The following is a 21,893-nucleotide window of genomic DNA, read 5'->3' as shown; positions in this document are numbered from 1 at the left end:
TTTCTATGAACTCTCTTCTCCTTTACAAGCCCATAAGTTCAAAAAATGCCTTTCCTAGTGAATCTCTTTGTACATCGTTGATTCCTGGCTAACTCCTCTTCATCATCCGTTTTGACGTCAACCGGATTCATAACCCTAAAGTCCTGTGAACAAACAAACCAACAATCTTATCATGTTGTTGCATTTCTCCAAAGAGCTGAGCCCTAGGGTGTAAGTGAGTCGAGCCGACTCTGAGCTCGGACTCATTTATGGCTCAAAAATGCCTTTCCTAGTGAATTTTGGGCGGTGGTCCTGGCAGCCGATTCGCAGGAGGAGCTCTTCCTCTCTTCTCTTCTTCTCTCTCTTGCTCGGCCTCCCTCTTATGAGAAATGAGGGCTCTAGTTCTATATTTCTAGGAGTGCATGGCCGAGAATAGGCGTGAGATCAGGGGGCGGAATAGGGAGTGTTGAAATGGGACGGTCGATATGAATCCTACGATCGTGCTTTGCACCGTTCGTTAGGTCTATTTGAATGCCTTATTGATGTCGGAATTTCAGTGATCTTGGGCTCGTTGGATTCGTTTCGTCCGAGCCCTTCGATTTGAGTATAAAAACTCGTAAAATCGGAGACCGTTCTGTAACTCAAATTGCAGTTTGGAACCTTCCAACAAGCGCTTGAGCCTTTGATTTCAGACTCATAGGGCTCTGGATGGGTTGATCTTGGTGTCATTGGGTTCGTATTTTCGAGACCTCAGTTTCGACATATTAAGCTGCTGAAATCGGGAGTTCCGGGGTTGCTCTCTGAATTAATTTTGAGTTCAACTAGCTTTTGCCTCGGAGATTTCGTGTCCCGATCAAGCTAATTTTTGGAGGTACCGTATCAGTTGCCCTATTTTCGACGTCGAAGTTTTCAGGAGTCCAAAAATATATGCTTCGACAATTTTTCATTGGCCGAAACCGTTCAAAAATTGTGTTTTTGAAACTAAGCTCTTGCTCAAACTTGGATTGTAGGGCCCGTTGAGTTCCGAAAGTGTCAAAATTTGAGTCTAAAGAAACGTCGAAAAACTGACGAGGATCCCAAAATTTCGTGATTTGCGACTTTCCAGGCCCAAAATGGTAGCCAGCCGGACCGGCCTGGTCGGCCGCCGCCGCCGCAACCGGCGACCAAAAAATGCGTGCCAAGGCCAGCGCTCGCGGCCTGCCTCCGGAAGCTTGGCCGCATCGGCCGCCCTGCGGGCCCGCGCTGGGATCGCCTAGCCCGCCCCTTCGGCCCGCGTGGTGGCCCGTCATGGGGCCCGCCTAAGGCCGCGTGAATGGCCGTCTAGGCCCGTCTGGGCCCTCCTTCAGCCCGCCTTGCAGCAAGGCAACGCCTCTTTGGCCGCGCCTCTTGGCAGCCACCGCCATATGAGGCAGTTTAGGCTGCGGGGGCCCCGCCTCCTTGAAAAATTTAATCTGGGACCGTTTGATCTCCCAAAAAATATCAAAAAATTCTAAAAAAAATTCTGAAAAAAATTCAGAAAATTAAAAACCTCATCCTTTCCTTCAAGACTATAAATTAAGGCCTTGAGCCTTAACGAAAATTCACTCTCTCTTCTTTTCTTTCTTCTTTCTTCCTCTTCTTCTTCTTTCTTCTCCCTCTTCCTTGCTTATTGAGGCCTTTCCCTCGATTTTTCGAGTGGCAGGTCCCTCTTCTTGCGAGAAGTCCGGAGGTTTCCCCTTCTTCTCTTCTCCCTCTATCCTTGCTATTGTTTAGGGCCTCCCTTGATTTTTTCGAGGTCCCTCTCTTGGCGAGGAAGTCCGGGAGATTTCCCCTTTTCTCTCTCCCTTACAATGTTCCTTGCTATTGAGGTCCTTCCCCTCGAGTTGTTTCGATGGCCCTTCTGGCGAGGAAGTCCGGAGATTTCCCCTTCTTCTCTTCTCCCTTTGTCCCTTCACAATTTGATGGTGTCTTCCTTGGTCTTCCAAGCCCTTCTCTCTGCAAAGGAGAGTCCGGGAGACTTCCCCCCTTCTTCTTCGGAGAGATCCTACGGAGGTTCTCGATGTTGACAGTTGGTTGGAGATGGAGGTCGGAGAGCCGTTGTAAGGAGAGAGGTTGAAATGCACGGGCCATACGACTCAAGTCGAGTGAGAGGATATTGATGACAGTAGGAACTTCAACGTCGGCGTAGTCCATACAGCATCGCGGCAGAAGACCGGCACGACCAAGCTCTCAGCATCTCTAACCGTGGTAGCTAACGATCCGTAACACCTGAGAATGTACTGCTGACCTGGCGAGCAGCAAGTGGTACGACAACAGGGAGAAGGTCCGACGTCAGTGCGTTAGATAGTCGACCGGACTCTGGGGCTAGAACACCGATGAAATGTTCTGCGACGATGCAATGAAGTCCGACGACGAGTAGAAGTGCGCTGACGAGCAGAAGTTCGACCGACAGGAGCAGCTCTGACCGTCGTGTAGAATGTTCACGGGCCTCGGGTAGATCGATATGAAATGTTCTCGTCGATCGGGCAGAAGTTTTGATGACGGAGTAGAAGTCCCGCTATCACGAGCAGGAAGTCTGACTGGATTCGAGTGCTAGAAGTCCGTGTCCGGGTTAGGGCTGCGAGGCTCAAGTTAGAAACCAACGTTAAGGTACCGTTGCACGAGCAGTGCAAGTGAGCTGTCCCAGACGACGAGTAGAAGTTCTGTCTACACGAGCAGACAGTCCGACGCTCGAGTATAAGTCTGCTACACGAGCAGAAGGTCCGACTCGAGTAAGAAGTCTGCTGACGTAGTTAGAAGTCGACGTCGCGGCTAGAAGTCCGCCCTTAACGAGCGAATGTCCGACGTCGAGTGTAGAAGTCCTGCTGTATCGAGCAGAAGTCCGACGTCTGGGTAGAAGGTCTGCTAGTACGAAGCCAGAAGTCCGGATGTTGAGGTATCCCGTGAAGCTCCGCTGACGAGCAGAAGTGTCCCGACGTCGGAGTAATAATCCGCTGTACCGAGGCATCAAATACCCGGGACGTCGGGTAGACGTAGTAATGTGTCGCGGTCAGAAGTGCACCAACGACCAAGTTCCGTCGACGAATCCATGCAGGAAGCCTCGATTGACGGGTGTTAGCCGATGACGGAAGTATTTCCACAGCGGACCCTGTCGTTGGTATTATCCCGTCGAAAGTCCTGCAAGGCAAAAAGTCAGCGCCAGGCAGGAATTCAAAATCTTGGCTAGAATTGTTAACATTTATAGAGAAGTCAGGATGCAATTATACAGTCTAATACTTTGCACGACATTCTGCCTGGCAACGGTTAACCAAGGATGTGATGACTTTTCCGGTGTAAGCTGGAGTCCCTGGCCGTACGACGTTCAACCTTGATTGTGGATAGAGAGCGGGAGCAATCCATTCAAGGATTGAGACCTTCTTCCGAAGGTTGTATGCCGGAGCCCTTGCTCTGACAACGTTATCCTGGTGGAAGAGGTTCGCGGAAATCCACTAAGGATATGAGACCTTTCCGAGGTTCTATGTCGGAGCCTTCTTGCTCGACGACATTAACTGTGTGGAAGAGGCCGGAGAATTCCACAAGGCAGTAGGACCTTGTCCGAGGTTGTATGTCGGAAGTCTTTGCTCGACGACGTTACTGTTGGGAAGAGCTGGGAGAATCCACCAAGGATGTAGGACCTTTCCGAAGTTGTATGTCAGAGGCTTTGCTTCGACGCGTAAACCTGTGTGGAAGAGGCCGGGAGAATTCACCAAGGATGTGAGGACCTTTTCGAGGTTTGTACTGTCGGAGGCTTTGCTCGACGCGTTAACCTGTGTGGAAGAGGTCGGGAAAATCCACCAAGGATTGTAGACCTTTTCCGAGTTGTATGTCGGAGCCTTTGTTCAGACGACGTTACTTGATGTGGAAGAGGTCGGAGGAATCCCCCAAGGATGAGGACCCTTTCCGAGGTGGTATATCGGAGCCTCTTGCTCGACGACGTTAACCTATGTTGGAAGAGGTCAATCGGATCCCCCTGGGATCGATTTTGCGGATGGAGGGGGCGAATGCCGCGTGTACCGGATATCAAAGATAATGAAGGGTCTATTTTTGGGACCGTTTACTACCTTTTCTGAGGTTCGAGGTTAAGACCATGCCAAGGAGTTAGAAGTCCAACAAGGACTTGTTATGCGAATGATTTGGAAGTATCCTTGCATTCGCTGGAAATATTCCTGGATAATTATTCAACTTGATGTTGAAGGGTATTGGAGGTCATTTGAACCATTGGTTTGAGTTCAAAAGTTTGCCCACCCAATCCGCCATTATGCTTCTTATGATATTGATGCATGTGTGATCTTGAAAATTAGAAGCATATTGCCCCCTACGTCCGGGGAATCAGCTTTCCCACAGACGGACCAAACTGTGCGTCCTAGAGTATGCGCGACGGTAGAGATATTTATTTTAACGCTTAGCATTTGTTACGAAGATCCAGCACACAATACAGATAAGTGAGAGGTGTAGCGCATTTCTAAGAGACACAAGTTTTTACGTGGAAAACCCCAAAAACCACGGGGCCTGGCCCCAGTTGAATGAATCCATAGTATTTGCATGTCGATTACAAATGAGGCCCTTCCTTGGGAGAAGGGGCATTGGATTGATGTAGCAAATGTACATCGACTATAGATTGCCTTAACATTGGAGGGAGTACATATACATGTTTGTTTGGCCTGAAAGGACGTAGTGGGGCAGAGAGACCGTAATCGGCAGGAAACCGGGTGTCAGAAAACTGTTGTTTGTTGATGGAGGTCATAAAGGACCTATAGGCGACGAAGGCCTGAAGGACCGTAGTCGATAGAAAACTGGGGTTTCTGAAAGACGTTTTCTAGTTATGTTGGTTAGACGGACCGTAGTAGGCGACAGAAGTTGTCAGAAGGACCGTAGGCGGTAGGAGACAAGGAAGTCAGGTGTTAGACCCAGTTTCACTTTGAAGATCGGGTGTTTTATGTCTGGCCTTGGGTAGTGTCGTCGGGTCCCTGAAGTCGGCCTTAAGTAGGACGTCGGATTGAACATCGGGCCTTAAGCGGGACGTCGAGTCTCTCAGCAACGTCATAGGGAACTGAACGTCGGCCTTAAGGCAGGCACGTTCGAGTCTTCTAGCAGGACGTTTTAGGACTGAACGTCGGGCCTTAAGCGGACGTCGGCGTCTTCAACAGGATCGTTAGGATTTGAACGTCGGGCCTAAGCAGGGACGTCGGGTCTTCAACAGAACGTAGGGGATGGAACGGAACCTTAAGGCAAGGGTGCAATGAAATCCGGCGAGGGTTTTGGTTAAGTGGTCCGGCGAGGTTCCTGCGGTGGTCCGGCGAGGATTCCTGCGGTGTTCGGTGGGACTTTTGCGTGGTGCGCGCGGTGGTCGGTGTGTGGGGGGGGGGGGGGGGGGGGGGGGGGGGTTTTTAGATTTATTATCTGGGGCTTTTTGTTGGTTTTTTGTTGTTTTCCACGTTCATTTTTCTGTCCACTCTGATAATTCTCTGGCCCGTCGTTCTCCCAAGTATTGATTCTTTTGACCGGTCTAAGTCACTCTGGCTCGTGAGCGAGAGCATAGATCTACCTCTCTCCATCATCTCTTCTTCTCTGCTACTTAGCTTCGGCCTCCCTCTTATGAGAAATGACTTGGAGCCTATCTATGTATTATGGATCTTTTTATCGTGACCAAAGCTAGACAACATGCTCGTAAATAGGCGTGCATGAACTACCTATGGCTCTTAGAGGAGACGCAATAGATGAGTTTGTGTATTAAGTGTAAACGGATCGATATTGAATACCTTACAGTCGGTAATGACACGTGTCGTTGCTACGTTGTATGAAGGTGACCTATATATGATGTCGGAGTTCGCAGTGATCCTTGGGCTACCGTTGGATGATTCAGTGCATGGTCAGCAGATCCATTTTCGTGAGTATCGAGTATTACAGACCACCTTAGTACAAAATCGAATTGATGTGTACAGTTCAAGATTTTGGTCATAACCTCGTATTGTGACTTTAGTGTTGATCCCTTCTATCAGAGACAGTCTTTGAGCACCTAGATACGAGATATATGCTCACGTTTGGGCTCTTGAATTGGGATAATGATGCTACTTTCCCTTGGTTGTCGTTGGTTCTTTCGTATTATCGTAGTCACCGCTCTCATAGTGTCTGGATCAGACTTACATGCCTTGCTCTACATCGAAGAAGCTTTCGGAGTAGTACTCTGAATTAATTTTGTGTGAACATCAGTCTTTATCAAATCTATAGCTTCTCTCTTTGCCTCTCGTACGCTGTCACAAGGTGGCGGCGACATTTGAATTTTTATTAATAAAAAAAGCCCAGCGCCTAACGGTCATCTAATTCTGCCGCCGGCCTTCTTTACCTCTCAACCTAATACATTGAACCGAGAGCATTACGGATATTTCTTCACAATGGATTCAATGGCTTTAGACGAAGCTTTTCAAGAACACCGCTGCGAGATGGAAGACGAGTCCGGATCCGATGAGTTTGAGTGTGCGGATGATTCTGACGACGATCCCTCTTTCGGCATCGTGGAGGAAACCCGTTCTGCTATATCCAAGCTCTCCATAAGAAAACCTAGAGCCAGGTTAGTTCTTGTTTTGTGTTATTGTAATCTTCAGATTGAGAAGCTAATAATCTTTAGCAAAATGAGTGTTTTGGGTTTCAGCAGGAGATCAAAAATTGTTGATGGCAACTTGGAGAGTGAATCCGAGAGGGAAACTGTGGGGGATGAGATCCCCAAGCTGGATAAGAAGGATGAGAAATCCTTTGAGATGGTTGAACAGCTTATCAAAGGTCTGTTTGGGTTTCATTTAACAGTTCATCTATCAGTTGAAATTTGTTTATCAGAACCTGTGGATCAATAGGAGCTATTGCAAGACTGCTTAGCATTCTTTTTTGGATAAATAGGGAAATTATTGGCATATTTTTAGTTAGCTGGAATTTAAATAGTTTTTTTATTATAGCTATTGTTCAATGGATTATCAAGACGCCAGTCTGAAAGCTGTGCAGATGCAATCATGCTTTCATCCAGGGCTTGTCCTCCTCACTTAACCATGTGTAATCTCACTTAGGAATCAAACAAATCTTAACAAGGCAAGCTATTGGTTTTTTTCTCCCCCTCCATCCTAAGGCTTCTCATATTTTTGAAGGCCTCGTTTGTTACTGCCTCATCCGAGGTTTTATGTTTGCAAAAGAGGTCCTTAAGTTTTTAGTTGAACTAAGAAAACTAGCCTGACTAGATGATCATGGGGAAAAGACAGCAAGGATTGGTTTAGGTTCGATTGTGATGGGTACCTAGTTCTTCGAGAGGCCGGGATGCACAATGAATATAATAACAAAAACTGACCACGGTCCTTGATTTATGGCCTTGGCCAAGAAATACAGCTACAAAGAAGTTTGCTAATGAGTTAAATGGCAAATGACCAACATCGAGGTTTAATGAATGCTTCACCATTGTCTCCCAAACTTCTCTGCGTAGATTATGGATCATGTTGCTTATCTGAGCGAACAGCATTAGTTATTTACATTACTGCCATTATTGTATCTATTTAAGTAAAGACATTCTGTAAACTGTATGATTCAAATTCTTAATACAATTCCTTTTCTTCCCATTTCTCTGTCTTCGCGTCTCTCTTCTTGCATCGTCTTCTTCGCCGCTTTCATGGTATCAGAGCCTTCCATGGCTGATCAAGAATCAACCAACACTCATCCGACCACCTCCTCCCCTCTCTCCGGCCAACCCACGAACACCGATATCATCATACCACCACAACTCAAGTTCCTCATATCAAACATCAAGAATCTAATTCCTCAATCCCTCACCGTTGATAACTATGCTATATGGCGCATTCAGGTTCTTCAACAATTCACCGCCAACGGGTATGCCGGACATCTCACCGGTTCCTCTCCGCTTCCGATTGATACAACTTCTCCCGACTTCTTCCGCTGGAAACTTGAAGATGCCAACCTCCTTTCTGCATTATTCTCTACAATATCACCTGCTATACTTCCCTACATCATATCCTCCACCACTGCCCAAGACGTTTGGCAAGTTCTTGAACGAAGACTTCAACCTACTTGTCGCTCTCGCGTCATCCAATTAAAGAACGAACTCCACCACGTGCAAATGAAGAACCTCACAATGCAGCAATATCTAACACAAATCAAAACCATTGTCGACAACATTGCGGCCTCCGGATCCACTTTAGACCCGGAAGATATCATCATTCACATTCTTAACGGACTACCAGCTTCCTACAATCCGTTCAAAGCAGCAATTCGCACCTATCCCATCGCGCTCGATCTTGACAACCTCTACTCCATGCTCTGCAGCGAAGAGGTAAATGTCAGTCAAGAACTTGCCAAAGACTCCGCCTCTACCGCGAGCAACACCGCCCTCTACTCCAGCAACTACAATCCCACGAAAGGCAGAACACAGAAAAAGTTCATCAAGAACAAATCTCAGCAGCAATATCAAAACCCCTCCCCACCAGTCACGACACACCCAGCTGCAGCGACCAACTCACGGCCTACCTGTCAAATTTGTGGCAAGACCGGCCATATAGCACTCAACTGCTAGCACAGATGTAACTTCAAATTCGCCCCAACTGTTTCAAGATCTCCGCAAGCATTCCAAGCACAACCGAAAAACACAAATTCCGAATGGATCTTGGACACAGGCGCCTCCGCTCATCTCACACCGGACATCTCCAATATTCAGTACCCTCACTCATACACCGGGGCAGATAGTGTCTCAATAGCAAATGGTTCAACTGTGCCAATCCAAAATTCCGGTCAGGGTCTCTTACCTCTACCCGAAACACCTCGTAAGCTTCATCTACGCAAGATTCTTCACGTTCCCTCTTTAGCTCAAAATCTTCTTTCAGTTTTCAAATTAACTGCTGATAATCCTGTCACCGTAAAATTTGATGCGAATGGTTTTGTGATCAAGGATATTCAGGCACGTCGTCCTCTTCTTCGTGGCAACCTTCGTGACGGCCTTTACAAAATTCCAAACAGGCAAGACATTGCACCAGCAGCTCTACACGCAAGCAGGACCAACGCCCAGATTTGGCATGACCGCCTTGGCCATCCCCACCGCCACATACTTTCTGTTCTGTCTCAAGCCATACCAGACATTAAGAATAACTCTAGCATTTTACATTGTATTTCTTGTAGTGTTTCCAAAAGTCACAAATTACAATTTAATAAAATTGTTTCTACTACTACTTCGCCCTTTGAATTACTGCACACAGACGTTTGGGGACCAGCCCCAATTCCTTCTACAGATGGTTCGCGTTACTACGTTCTATTCACCGACGACTACACCCGTTTTACTTGGCTCTACTCAATGCATACGAAGCAAGAAACCTTTTCCAAATTTAAGGTGCTTTACAAACTAATTAAAACTCAATTCAACACGACCCCGAAAACACTTTGCTCCGATGGCGGCGGCGAATACACTAGCGCCGAATTCACTACCTTTCTCCATACACACGGCATTCAACGACAACTCGGTTGTCCGCACACTCCCGAGCAAAATGGGGTGGCTGAACGCAAACACCGTCATCTCCTGGAACTAACCCGTACTCTACTTCACGCCTCCAATGTTCCCAACACGTTCTGGGCTGAAGCTCTGTCTACCGCTAACTACCTCATCAACCGTCTCCCCTCTAAATCAATTAATCTCGACACTCCTTTTCACCGCCTGCACGGTCGTTCTCCCAATTATACCTTTCTACGCACATTCGGCTACCTTTGCTTCCCTTGGCTCCGCCCTTATGCTCCCAACAAGCTTTCACCTCGGTCACATGAATGCGTCTTTCTCGGTTATTCGACGTCACACAAAGGTTACAAATGCTACAACCTTCTCACACACAAGAATCACATCTCAAGGCATGTTGAATTTCATGAGCACATATTCCCTTACAAGAACCTCAAGTCTCAGCCACAAGAGACGACAGCTACTACTCCCACTCACATATCACCCTACCTCCTCACACCCGTCTCCACTATTACATCCTCTGTCAACCAGCAAACTGATATTACCTCACCATCTCTCACAACCCAACACTCACCACACAGTGCAGCAATTCCAGACCAAATAATTCCTAATCCTATACACACCTCACCCACAGCACCGTTCCCTCCGGTCCCACAGCAACCATCACACCACATGACTACTCGACTGAAATATGGAATCTCTAAACCGAAACGAATATTTTCTCTTGTTAGTTCTACCTCCTTACAGGACACGCCGAGCAATTACAAACAAGCAGCCCAGATTAATCATTGGCAGAAGGCTATGCTTGAGGAATTTGAAGCACTGACGAAACAAGGTACTTGGACTCTAGTAACACCACCGCCCAATAAACCAATTCTCGGTTGCAAGTGGACCTACAAGATAAAGAATCTATCCGATGGCAAGATAGATCGCTACAAAGCACGACTTGTAGCACTCGGCTACAATCAACAACTAGGCATCAACTACACAGAAACGTTTAGCCCGGTAGCTAAAATGACAACAATTCGTATATTGCTCACGCTGGCTGTGCAACGCAAATGGTCAATCTTACAATTAGACGTCTCCAATGCCTTCTTGCACTGAGATTTACCTGACGACGTCTACATGCGACAACCACCCGGGTTCAACGATCCCACCAAACCCGATCTGGTATGCAAACTTCAGAAATCCCTATACGGCCTTAAACAGGCACCCCGCCAATGGTATGAAAAACTAACTCAATTTCTTCAAAAACACGGCTTCAGGTTCAGTCGCTCCGACCCCTCGCTTCTAATTTTCAAACAAAACAATATCCAAATATTTTTCCTCATTTATGTTGACGATCTTCTTATCATAGGTAACGACGAATTAACTATCCAGCAATTGCTTACCGAGCTCAGATCCAATTTTGCTTTAAAGCAACTAGGAGAAATTTCATTGTTCCTAGGCATTCAAACCATACAACAACCTGACTTCTTATTCCTAACTCAGCAACATTATGCTGAGAAGATCCTAAGGGAGACCAAATTGCAAGACAGTAAACCTGCTTCCACGCCAAGCACCCTCAAAAACAAACAACCAGCACCGGATCTCCTCCCGTACTCCGATCCAACTTTCTACTGTCGCATTGCCGGAACCTTGCAGTATCTATCCATAACAAGGCCTGACATCGCCTATGCAACAAATCAACTCTGCCAGCACATGCATCAACCTTCAAATGCTGACTATCAAGCATTAAAACGCCTTCTTCGTTATCTAAAAGGCACTGTCACTTATGGTCTTCCTATCCGATCAGGCGATCTCACTCTCCGAGCCTTCACCGATGCGGATTGGGCCGCCGACTCGATGGATCGCAAGTCGATTTCAGGTTACTGTACCTTCTTGGGACCTACACTTGTTTCATGGACCGTAAAGAAACAAGTAACGGTAGCCAAGTCCTCTACAGAAGCAGAATACCGAGCACTCTCGGCGGCTACCTCCGAGGTCATCTGGCTCCGAAGACTACTGGAAGAAATTGGCATTACTCAAACCGTACCAACAACAATACATTGCGACAACATATCGGCAATGGATCTCGCCAAAAATCCGATCTTACATGCAAGAACAAAACATATTGAGATCGACTATCAATTTATCCGGCATCACCTCAACACGGACAGCATCCGTCTCGCTCACATTCCATCCACGGATCAAATTGCCGATATCTTCACCAAATCCTTTATTCCTGCTCGCTTTCAAGAACTTCGACGCAAATTAACCATTCAAGATCCGAATGATTAATTTGAGGGAGGCTCTGAGCGAACAACATTAGTTATTTACATTACTGCCATTACTGTATCTATTTAAGTAAAGACATTCTGTAAACTGTATGATTCAAATTCTTAATACAATTCCTTTTCTTCCCATTTCTCTGTCTTCGCGTCTCTCTTCTTGCATCGTCTTCTTCGCCGCTTTCAGCTTATGCAATCCTATTCTCCATGTGTAATAGCTTTTCTTCATTCCTGGTAATAATAGAATATTTGTATAAATGATGCAGCAGGTGCCCATTTAGAGAAACTTACACTTGATCAGTGCAAGGTCTACCTGAGAAAGTATGGTTTGAGATTAACAGGCAACAAAGGAATCCTAATTTCCAGAATTAGAGAACACCAAGAGTATAAACTCTCGCCACTTCTTTGTCTTTTCCTTCAGTATTTATGTATAGAGATTTTATGCCACACAGAAAACATTGCCTGCAATATTTCACTTGTGGTGCATTTGTTCTGTGCAACACTAGCTCCATTATTCCAGTTTGGGCTGGTATGAGTTATTGGATGCTTGCATAGCTGTATATATAAAACTAGGAGGAAATTGATGAAGCAATATCCTCACATTCTAATTCTATAGTCGCTGTATGAATGATTTCAGGATCATTGATGGCTGTGGGGAGAAGAAATATCCACCAGAGAGCTTTGTGCTTAACTGCAAAGGTATATAACTGGTCTCATCTATTGAGACCTGAATATAAAAACTAGATATTGAGATGAACAGGCATAATTAATGCTAAATTTTCCCTTCACCATATATTTTGCTTATCTAATTCCTTCATTGATGTTCTCTAATTAGGTGATGCTTGTCTGGGAGATGTGGTCATCTTTGAACAGAATGTATATGAAATGTAGTGCTACTTATCTGAAGCTTTGACATGATCTACTATGTTTTAAGGTTGAGCATTCAAGGTAGTAATGTATTTCCACTTTTACAATCAGGTTCAGCATCGCATCCAGGAGTGCTACTGGTCCACCATGTGGCACCAGGACAGTTGCTGGTCGTATTGTAAAGGAAAGTTATGGTGTTGCCAAGCAGCAACACACATTCACAGTAAGATTCTTAAATTTATCTGTTATCATTCCTTCCTAATTTTTTTGGTAATAAACTTGAGGTTGTTTATCGTTGGGTAGATTGAAGTTCTTTGGAGCAAAGGAGAGAAACCATTGCCACCTCTTCGTCAGCTTCTCATCAAGGGAAGGAATCTTTATAGGATTAAGACAATGAGACAGGTTGGATTTTGAAATTTGAATTTTGTTCTGCTTTTGAGTTTTGAACGACTGGTTTCATTTCTTTAATTTGCAGAGGTGGGTTGATGAAGGGGAAAGATTTAAAGTGTTGCAAGAGAAGCATGGAAGGGGCGCCCATGCTAGATATTCAAGAGAAATAAGGATACAGGAGAAGGAAAAAAGGACAAATGGAATGATGATTAAAAGGTAATATATATCGTAAAGGGAAAATGTTCAACTTTTAGATGCAATACTATTATATGCATTTAACATTCAGCTCAAAATGTTTCTATATGATCCAGTAGTGAATATGAAATTATTTTATTGTGATGCTTCCAATTGCTATTTAGGTAAATAAATTCTTAAAGCATAGAATAAATCTCAAGTAGCATACATTGAATGCATTTGAATTTCTTGTGAACTAAAAATAGAACATCTCAACAATAGTGTAGTCAACATTAATCCTCAAGTTTGTGTTTTGTGTTAAAATGATAGGGATTGGGTTCAAGTAGAATTGTCTTAATTGAATTTAATCATTCAGTATGAATTAACTAAGAAGAAATTGGTCTTCAATTCTATTAAGAGATATGAAGCATTAGATTTAGTAACATATTGACTAGTTTAGGCTATATTGACATAAAAATATTAGGCCCCCAACTCTGATCCTTCTTTCATTTATCCTCACTATTAAGTATTTGCATAACTAGTGGTTCAGTTGGGATCAACTGGTTCATGGTTTCTGCTTCCACAAGTCATTCACTATGAATGAGCAAAGTTCAAGAGCGGATGATTCCCATGTTCAATCCACATTGCTAAGTAAGCTCTTAATGCATGGTACTTGATAGATATAATGAATATTCATAGGTTACAAGTGACTGATTTGGGGCTTGGTAAATAGACTATCTAGTTCTCTTGCTTTCTTTATCCAGGGTACATTTAGATTTTTATTTAACTTAGGCTTCATTTGGGATGGCTTTTTAGTTGCTTCTTAAAGCAAATTTTTAAAAAAATTAAAAAATTTTGTACTAGAAAAATGCTTTAAGAAGCAACTTGAGAGCCGTCCCAAATGAAGCCTTAGTTAATGGCTGTAATATCAAGATTTATTTGTTTTGATTCATGGTCATTTCCTAATCCATGAAGTTTTCGGAGCTAAGATTTTTATGAATTTAGCCACCAGGTTAAAGACTCAAAAGCTCTCATCTTGAATATACTAGAAAGTAAGGGAGTTCATTTATGACTTGCAGCGTGCTTCACATTTTATCATGGGAAGAAGTTCGTGTGGCTTTAATTTTAAGGCTATTCATATTGCACTGAAGTACTTGTACTCATCATAAGAATTTCGGGCTCAGCGCCTAACTCATTTTTCATATCATTTAAATTTGGCCCTCTTGATAGACTGTCGCAGGCATGCTTGCGGTAACCCAGTAAAATAAAACTTAGAAAATACTTAAATTTTTTATTCATTACCTCAACATAAGGCTTGGGTACCTCATACCTGGAAGCTTTGCAATATTTTTGTTGTGGGAATATCATATGTTCATAAATTCCTTTTTAAATACAATACATTACTATTGTATAAAATGGCATACTAATAAACTAAAGCATTGCAATTTTTTTGTTCTGGTACCTGGAAGCTTTTGCAATATTTTTGTTGTGGAAATGAACCTAAAATCTTCTTTAAGTATAGTGCATTACTTTTGTACAGAATGGCATATAATAAGCTGAACGTTGATACAACAACAACATCAAACTTTTATCCCACTACATGGGGTCGGCTACATGAATCCTTCTTCTCTATTGTGTCTCGTTAAGAGTCAAATTCTCCTTTAAATCTAAATAGGTCGAACATTGATATTACATGCAAATATGCACTCAATTTCCATTTTCACTTACTATCTAAATGAGAATTTGACTCTTAACAAGACAGTGGAGAAAAAAGATTCATGTAGCCGATCCCACGTAGGATAAAAGCTTGAAGTTGTTGTTGTTGCTGATATTACATGCAAATATGCACTCAATTTCCATTTTCACAAACTAAATTTTACATATCTTATGCAGGAAGAATTTAACTGGTGATCGCATTCCAGCAGTCAAAGAAAATCAGCATCCACATAAAGCTAATGTTCAGCAAAATAAAATGTTGAAAAACAAGGATGGTATTCTCCAACATGCTGGTCGTGATCACCATCATCAGGTGCATCATAGCTTTCAAACCTTGGAGTCGAGGAATTCAGGGTATGTGCGACCTCATCATGTTCAGCAACACCATCAAATATGGCAGATTACACTCGTACAAAATGACATACCAATAAAGTGAATTTCTGATATTACATGCAAATATGCACACAAATTATGTTTTCACTAAGTCTTCGTATACCATATGCAGGATGAATTTAACAGATGATCACATTCCGCCAGATAAAGAAAATCAGCATCCAAAGATCGCTGATGCTCAGCAAATGAATTTTTTGAATAACAAGGAACATAAACAAGAACAGGAGGTGAAAATAAATGTAACTAGTGTTGCCACCACTCACCAAATAGATCATGCCCTACTTCTCCAAAAATCTCCTCAGAGCATTTTGGGGAAGCCCAAAACAGCTGACCAAATAGATCATGTCTTATTTCTCCAACATCCTCCTCAGAGCATTTTGGGGAAGCCCAAAACAGCTGAACGGGCTGTCTTCTCTGCTCAAGCTCAGAGCATTTTGGGGAAGCCCAAAACAGCTGAACAGGCTGTCTTCTCTGCTCAAGCTAGTAACCCGCAATATTCGAATTCACAAAAAATTCTGTATATGAAATATGGCGGTCATGACCGCAATTATCAGACGAAATATCATGGCTTTAAAGCCATGGAGTCAAGGAATTTGGCGTATGTGAGACCTCATCATGTTCATCAATGGCATAACAAGGCAAAACCTTATGATTTTCATGGCGGTCATCTCCAGCATAACAATGATTATCTTCAGATGAATCGGACTTCTGGGGTAAATCATTTCAAATATGTTCCATTGCAGCAACAACATCCAGAATACCAAAGACAAACATACCACTAGTTCAGTCAAGGCCAGTGATGTTTGCAGAAACTAAAAGTATTTCTTCTTCAGGTTAGAATTCAGAAATGCACCCCTTTTTGCGGTTTTTTTAGTCCTATTTCAGGCACTTTTGGTAGGATTAATGGTGGATGTTCACTTGAGCATATTCTGTAACGAGTGGTTAACAGATTTAAATCTTCTTCACTTGAGCATATTCTGTAACGATTGGTTAACAGATTTAAATCTTCTTAGCTCAATGGTAGAGCAGAATATTCATAAATCTGGAAAAATCAAAGTTTTCCTAACTTCAAACTATTGCAGCGTATTTTTGTGCTCTGCATAAAGGAGTGGGCGAAGCATAGAGAGAACACTATCTCTGAAAGGAACATAAGTTTTTTTTGGAGCTCTGTGCAGTAGCTTTTATCAGTTCCTTTGCACCCATGAGTTTTTTTTTGGAGAGTTGCATGGGGTGAACCAAAGGGAGATCAGAAGTTGGCGAAATACCATTCATTTTTAGCCTGAAAATTTGAGTTTGTAGGTGAGGATTAATCTAAAACTTTATATATCTTAACAATTTCTTCATCACTTTAATGCTCATTATCTCGAGTATCACTCTCTCTCAAAGCCTAGTTTGCAACCAAACCAATTAACCAAATGTCTCAAAATCAGTCCCTACATTGTTTGTTGCAAACAATTTGTGACAGCTAAATTCGTTAGCAGTCACAAATATCACTTGCGACAATAATTTGGGCAACAACATTTTCTTTATGGTGCAAAATGTTGGCCATTAAAAGAGAAGTATAATACTAAGTTAAGCGTTGCATAGATGAGGATGCTCAGGTGGATGAGTGAATTTACCCTTAGAGACAAGATACGAAATGAGCATATACGTGAAAAGGTTGGAGTAGCTCCAATGGAAGAAAAGAATAGAGAGAGTCGTCCTAGATGGTTTGGTCACATAAAACGTCGGCCTTTCGATGACCCAGTTAGGAAGGTAGAGGCAAACCAAAAAACACTTGGTTAGAAAATATTAGAAATGATCTTTCTTTATTAGATTTAAACGAGAATTTGATTTTTAACATGATACAATGGAGAAAAAAGATTCATGTAGACGACCCCACGTAGTGGGATAAAGGCCTGATGTATTAGTTGAGGTACGTCCACCAGGATTCTACTTGTTAATTTGTGGTCAGTACCAATCTAAAATACTCTAATTCAGAGCCTTATTTTTACATCATTTATGATTTGTGCACTTGCAATTGGAGATAACAATCAAGTAAATATTTTAATTTCATATCATTTCAATTATACAACCACAACAATTTCATACGAATTCTCAACCATACAATTTAATTAAATATTCCTATTGAAAGAATTCTCATTCACAAATGTTTGATTTTTATTTTACAATTTAGTTAATGCAAATATAAAGTTAGTTTATTGACAATGAAAGAAAATAATTTAGTTCAACAGTCATAATAATAGTCCACTCAGATGTAGTTATCATTGGCAACATATACAAAAAATTCAATAAAGTTAAATAAACTCCTAATCTTCATCATCATCGTCATCCTAAATACCTTCTAGAGCACCTTGTTATTTTAGGTCTTTCAACATGGACTGCACGAACTCCTCAACCTTCTATCATGTGATAAGTATCCCTTAATATTGGCTCTCTTTTAATCTTTATGATGTTAACGAGTACTAACTTCTGTCCTTAGAACAACCTACAATTCCTTCGAAAATTTTGCTCTCGACCACTAGATCTATTGTAAGCTCAATTTCTATTGGTAAAATAATTAACTCTTAGCATCATTTTGGTTTCATAAGATATCAATAAATACTCAATCATAGTAATGTTCCATCGAAGGTACAAAAATTAGGAATCACAATTAAATATCAACAAACCCACTATATAACCTAGAGATGTTCAATGGAATATACATAAATTAGGAGTCATTGTTAGGTCATGATTATTATTTAATTTTAATTTTAATTTTATATTATATAAATAATTGTTTAGAAATGATAGATAAATTAATAAATAAAAATGCTGACATGATCTTTCAGTAAGCCTTATTAAAAAAAATCATGAGAAGTGTTTTGCTACATATAAAAACATAATCCAAATGTTTAAAAGCAATAAATCTAGAGATGAAAAATAAGGCAAGATTATATGTACTCGACAAATAGGGGGGTCGTCATCGTAAGGAAGCAATGAAGCATTGATAAGTGTAGCCCTAGGCCATCCTAGCACCTCGGGCCTTCTAAATACTGGAAGAAAAACCTTGTTGAGGTTCGTTCACCAGGTTGCAAAAATCAATACATTCTAAAGCTTCGTTTGGACGGCTTTTTTACTGCTCTGTAAAGTTGCTTTTTCGTTAAAAAAACTCTTGAAAGCAGGGAAAAAGCATGGGTCTAAAGCTGTCCCAAATTGTTAAAAGCATCTTAGAATAGCAGCTTATGATTATGCAAATGGTGACAGAACAAAACCTTATAGCACTAAGTGAGATTCCATGACTTGTAGATGCTTCTATCCTTTCCTTTCCCTTTAGATATGCTGCTACTTTACTCCCTACTTAAGCTTCCAACTTTTGCATTCTAATATAAACATTTTAACATGTTTTAGGCACCAAACTGCACTGGAATGCCAATGATGCTTGCTTATAGTTCTTTTTAATGTATTACCACTTGCAAAATGAGTCAATTAACTCTTCAATGATGGCCTAGAGTTCTCTTATGATTAGGGTATTGAATTCAAATTTATACTAAAAATATTGAATGATGAGAGCTAAGAAATTGAGAGAGAGAGAGAAAGAGATACATACTTTACAATACAAAAAATAAGGCAAAATACAAGTCGTGAAGCTCAATTGGAATGTCCAATTTGAAGAAGTCATTCATTGAGCTACTAAGAAGTTGATGGCTTAGCGTTTATAAATAGATAAGTCTTTTGTTGATAAAGAAGCCATCCACTTGAGTAGTGGTTAGGGTCAACTCAATAGGCTACATTAGCCCACTTTGTTGCGGTCGCCTGATTATGAAAAGTTTATTTATAGACTTAACGAGTTGTTTTTGAATGAAAACCGAGGAAATCGAGTCGACTTAACTTGAATGGAGTCGACTTAACTTGAATGCGGTCAAGTTGGTGGAACCAATCCAACTTAGGCTTCAACTTGACCAACAGGCAACTAACTCTTCAAGCTACTTTCTATGTGATTATCATGGAAGAAATATATGACCCAAATGTAAGAAAAACATTTGGTATCAGATTCTTGGTCTCTCTCTCAGCTTAAGCATAAATAATTTTCTCAGCGTATTATAAGACAGAAAGCATCTTTTTAATCTTAAACACTAAGGAAGTCAGGGAATGTAAACTTCTGGTGTCCTCGACTGGAGGCATATAAGTATCATAGGAACCAAGCAATTATCATCCGGTTAAGATGTCCCGTGTTGCAGCAATGGCAATTGTTACAGTTCTCTTGGTGTTTGGCAATGGAAGATCAGAGGAAGACATGGCTGCAAAGTCCCCCCAGACAAGTTTGTGGTGTGTAAGCGACTGTGGTACTTGTCCTATAGTTTGTTCACCACCTTCTCCGCCTCCAAAAGCTTCCATATATTTGGTTCCATCAGTGCCGCCACCCGCAAAGAAGGTGCCGCCGCCGCCGCCGCCGCTGCCGCCATCAACTCCTTCATGGTCATTTTCATCATCACCATATTCATCTTCTTCTTCTCCATCCAGCGGGCAGGAGAGAGGAGGTTTCTCCTACCCTTACTACTATTTCTATAGCTCTGATGCACTGAGAGCTCATGGATTGCTTCATGCTTCCTTGAGATTGGTTCCTTTGCTTTGGGTGTTGTTCTCAATTATATGAAGGGAAAGATGCTTTGTCTGTTGTGTTATTGTCTTGGTTTCTTCTTCTCTATGTGGGGAAGCTATGCCGGTCTGTAGTCTGATATCAAGTTTTTACAAGGGGAAATTGGTTGAATATGATGTAATTAAAGATATTCTTTTAATTTTAAGAGGATTTGGCATGGTGCTTGGTTTGTTGATGACTGGAGGGAAAAAAAAAACTTAATGCACCATTCTCTCTTTCATGAACAACCAAAGATAAACACATTAAAATCACCAAAGGATGCAACTCTTCATGAAAAATGAGAAAAAATTTTGTTCAACCCAACTCGTAGACCCAAGTTTGGAGCATCACAACGCTTCACTCTGTCTCCAATCTGTCTGCTAGCGTCACAACACCAGGGTTTAGAGCGTTTTAATGTTTCACTCTCTGTCTCCTATATGAGTCATAGCGTCGTTGCGTCGGGCTTAGAGCGTTGTTGCACTCTGCTCTTTATCTACCTCCAATTAGACATTATAGTGGTGCAGCGCTCAAGGACACAGCGTCGCAGCGCTTCACGATTGTACCTGAAAAAAAAAATTAAACTTGAGCAGTGGAAGGAACCCCTGCAAACCCCCGACAAGCTCAACAGTTGAAATTGAGGTCCGAAAAAATAATACAACTCCATTGATCGGTACAATGAGAATCCACACAAAATTAACACTCTATAAAAACTCTGAAGAAATACACATCAATATAATATAACTGAATCAAATCCATCTCTTTTTGCTATGAAAATGGTATATTTTTATAGCGCATTCATAATAATATTGTGAAATGAAAAAAAATAAGTGATTTTATATTGAAGATGATTAAATATTTTCACATTTTTTTATGACTATAAAAAATTATTATTTTTTAATTATAATTAAATGATGGGGATGTAAGGTTAATAATAATAATTTTTTCATGCTAAATATAATAGCATGATAATTTTTTAAATAGGAACTTTTCATAAATAAACAAATTATTTTTTTTCTATGGTACACTAGCTCTTTTTTTAATTTTTATTTTTCTTTTTTTTAATGATAAACAGATAGGCAAAAATAAAAAAAACAAATCTTGAAATTTAATAATAAAAGATACTGGAGATGCGGGGTATCGAACCCCGTACCTCTCGCATGCAAAGCGAGCGCTCTACCGTTTGAGCTACATCCCCATTTACTCTGAATACGTTGACTAATTTTATATTCAGTAATTGTTCTATTCCTTTTCCTTCTGCCCCTACAATTGTTAGAGGAATTTTTTAACGCTGAAAATGTTTTATACGTTCAATATATAATAATGGTATTCTCCGCATGCATTTTAATCTCATAAATTCTTTACTCATAAAGAATTTGGTGGTTCATCAATACAAACATGGATTTATGTTAATCGAGTTATTAACATAAATAACATAAAAAAATAATTGATGGAAAAGCATCTTAATAATAGGTTGAAAGTCACTTCATTAGGGACATTTTTTTTCCTTGTTAATGCAACTTTTTAATATAAAAATATTAATTTTTTGCATTAACAAGTCATTTTAATAAGTAATAAAAAATTATCCCAAATTAAGCCTACATTAATTGATGAGCCCAATTGAATTCACTTATTTTTTCTCGAGGCACATCAACAAAATTTCATTTCTTATAGATTTAAAAATTATAGGAAATAAGTGACTAGAATACTTGGTTTGATTATTCATCCAATAAAATACTTGGTTTGTTATCAAACTTTCTTCCAATGCTACAAAAAAATCTATAAATACATCCTATCCACTAGTGATCCCATATACTCAAACCAAAACCATTAATATTTTGTTAAAAAAATCAATTTTCCCAAATTTGATTTTAGATATCTAAAAACTTTATAAATGGTTTGAAATTGAGATTCCTTAAATTTATGTTACAAAAGGATAGCCATTCCTCTGTCACAAAGAGGACATGAATATAAATCAACTGAA

General features: G+C 41.2%; 2 protein-coding genes and 1 non-coding gene across 5 annotated transcripts; 2 read left to right on the top strand and 1 right to left on the bottom strand.

Annotated features, from left to right (window-relative positions):
• The first annotated feature begins 6,341 nt into the window (after nucleotides 1-6,341).
• LOC110113648 (zinc finger CCCH domain-containing protein 62-like) lies at nucleotides 6,342-16,335 on the top strand. Of its 3 annotated transcripts, none has more exons than XM_020846310.2 (10): nucleotides 6,342-6,565; nucleotides 6,650-6,774; nucleotides 12,021-12,138; nucleotides 12,392-12,453; nucleotides 12,590-12,641; nucleotides 12,733-12,844; nucleotides 12,925-13,023; nucleotides 13,097-13,227; nucleotides 15,079-15,255; nucleotides 15,407-16,335. In XM_020846310.2, the coding sequence occupies exons 1-10, from the start codon at nucleotides 6,390-6,392 to the stop codon at nucleotides 16,074-16,076; spliced, it is 1,722 nt and encodes a 573-aa protein (XP_020701969.1). In that variant the 5' UTR covers nucleotides 6,342-6,389; the 3' UTR covers nucleotides 16,077-16,335. The 3 variants fall into 3 exon arrangements, with proteins under 3 accessions (XP_020701969.1, XP_020701968.1, XP_020701967.1); XM_020846309.2 differs by having other exon boundaries at nucleotides 6,647-6,774; nucleotides 12,024-12,138; XM_020846308.2 differs by having other exon boundaries at nucleotides 6,647-6,774.
• A 2,879-nt stretch (nucleotides 16,336-19,214) lies between these two features.
• On the top strand, nucleotides 19,215-20,088 carry LOC110113622 (pectinesterase inhibitor 10-like). The gene has a single exon (XM_020846273.2). The coding sequence runs from the start codon at nucleotides 19,499-19,501 to the stop codon at nucleotides 19,928-19,930; it is 432 nt and encodes a 143-aa protein (XP_020701932.1). The 5' UTR covers nucleotides 19,215-19,498; the 3' UTR covers nucleotides 19,931-20,088.
• Nucleotides 20,089-21,034: 946 nt separating this feature from the next.
• Nucleotides 21,035-21,107, bottom strand: TRNAA-UGC. Its single transcript has one exon. It is a non-coding gene; the product is annotated as a tRNA-Ala (tRNA).
• Between the last annotated feature and the right edge of the window lie 786 nt (nucleotides 21,108-21,893).

This window comes from Dendrobium catenatum, unplaced genomic scaffold (assembly GCF_001605985.2).
Source record: "Dendrobium catenatum unplaced genomic scaffold, ASM160598v2 fragScaff_scaffold_847, whole genome shotgun sequence".
Classification (NCBI taxonomy): domain Eukaryota; kingdom Viridiplantae; phylum Streptophyta; class Magnoliopsida; order Asparagales; family Orchidaceae; genus Dendrobium; species Dendrobium catenatum.
Note: the sequence above shows the minus strand (reverse complement) of the source record. Positions and strands in the feature narration are given on the sequence as shown.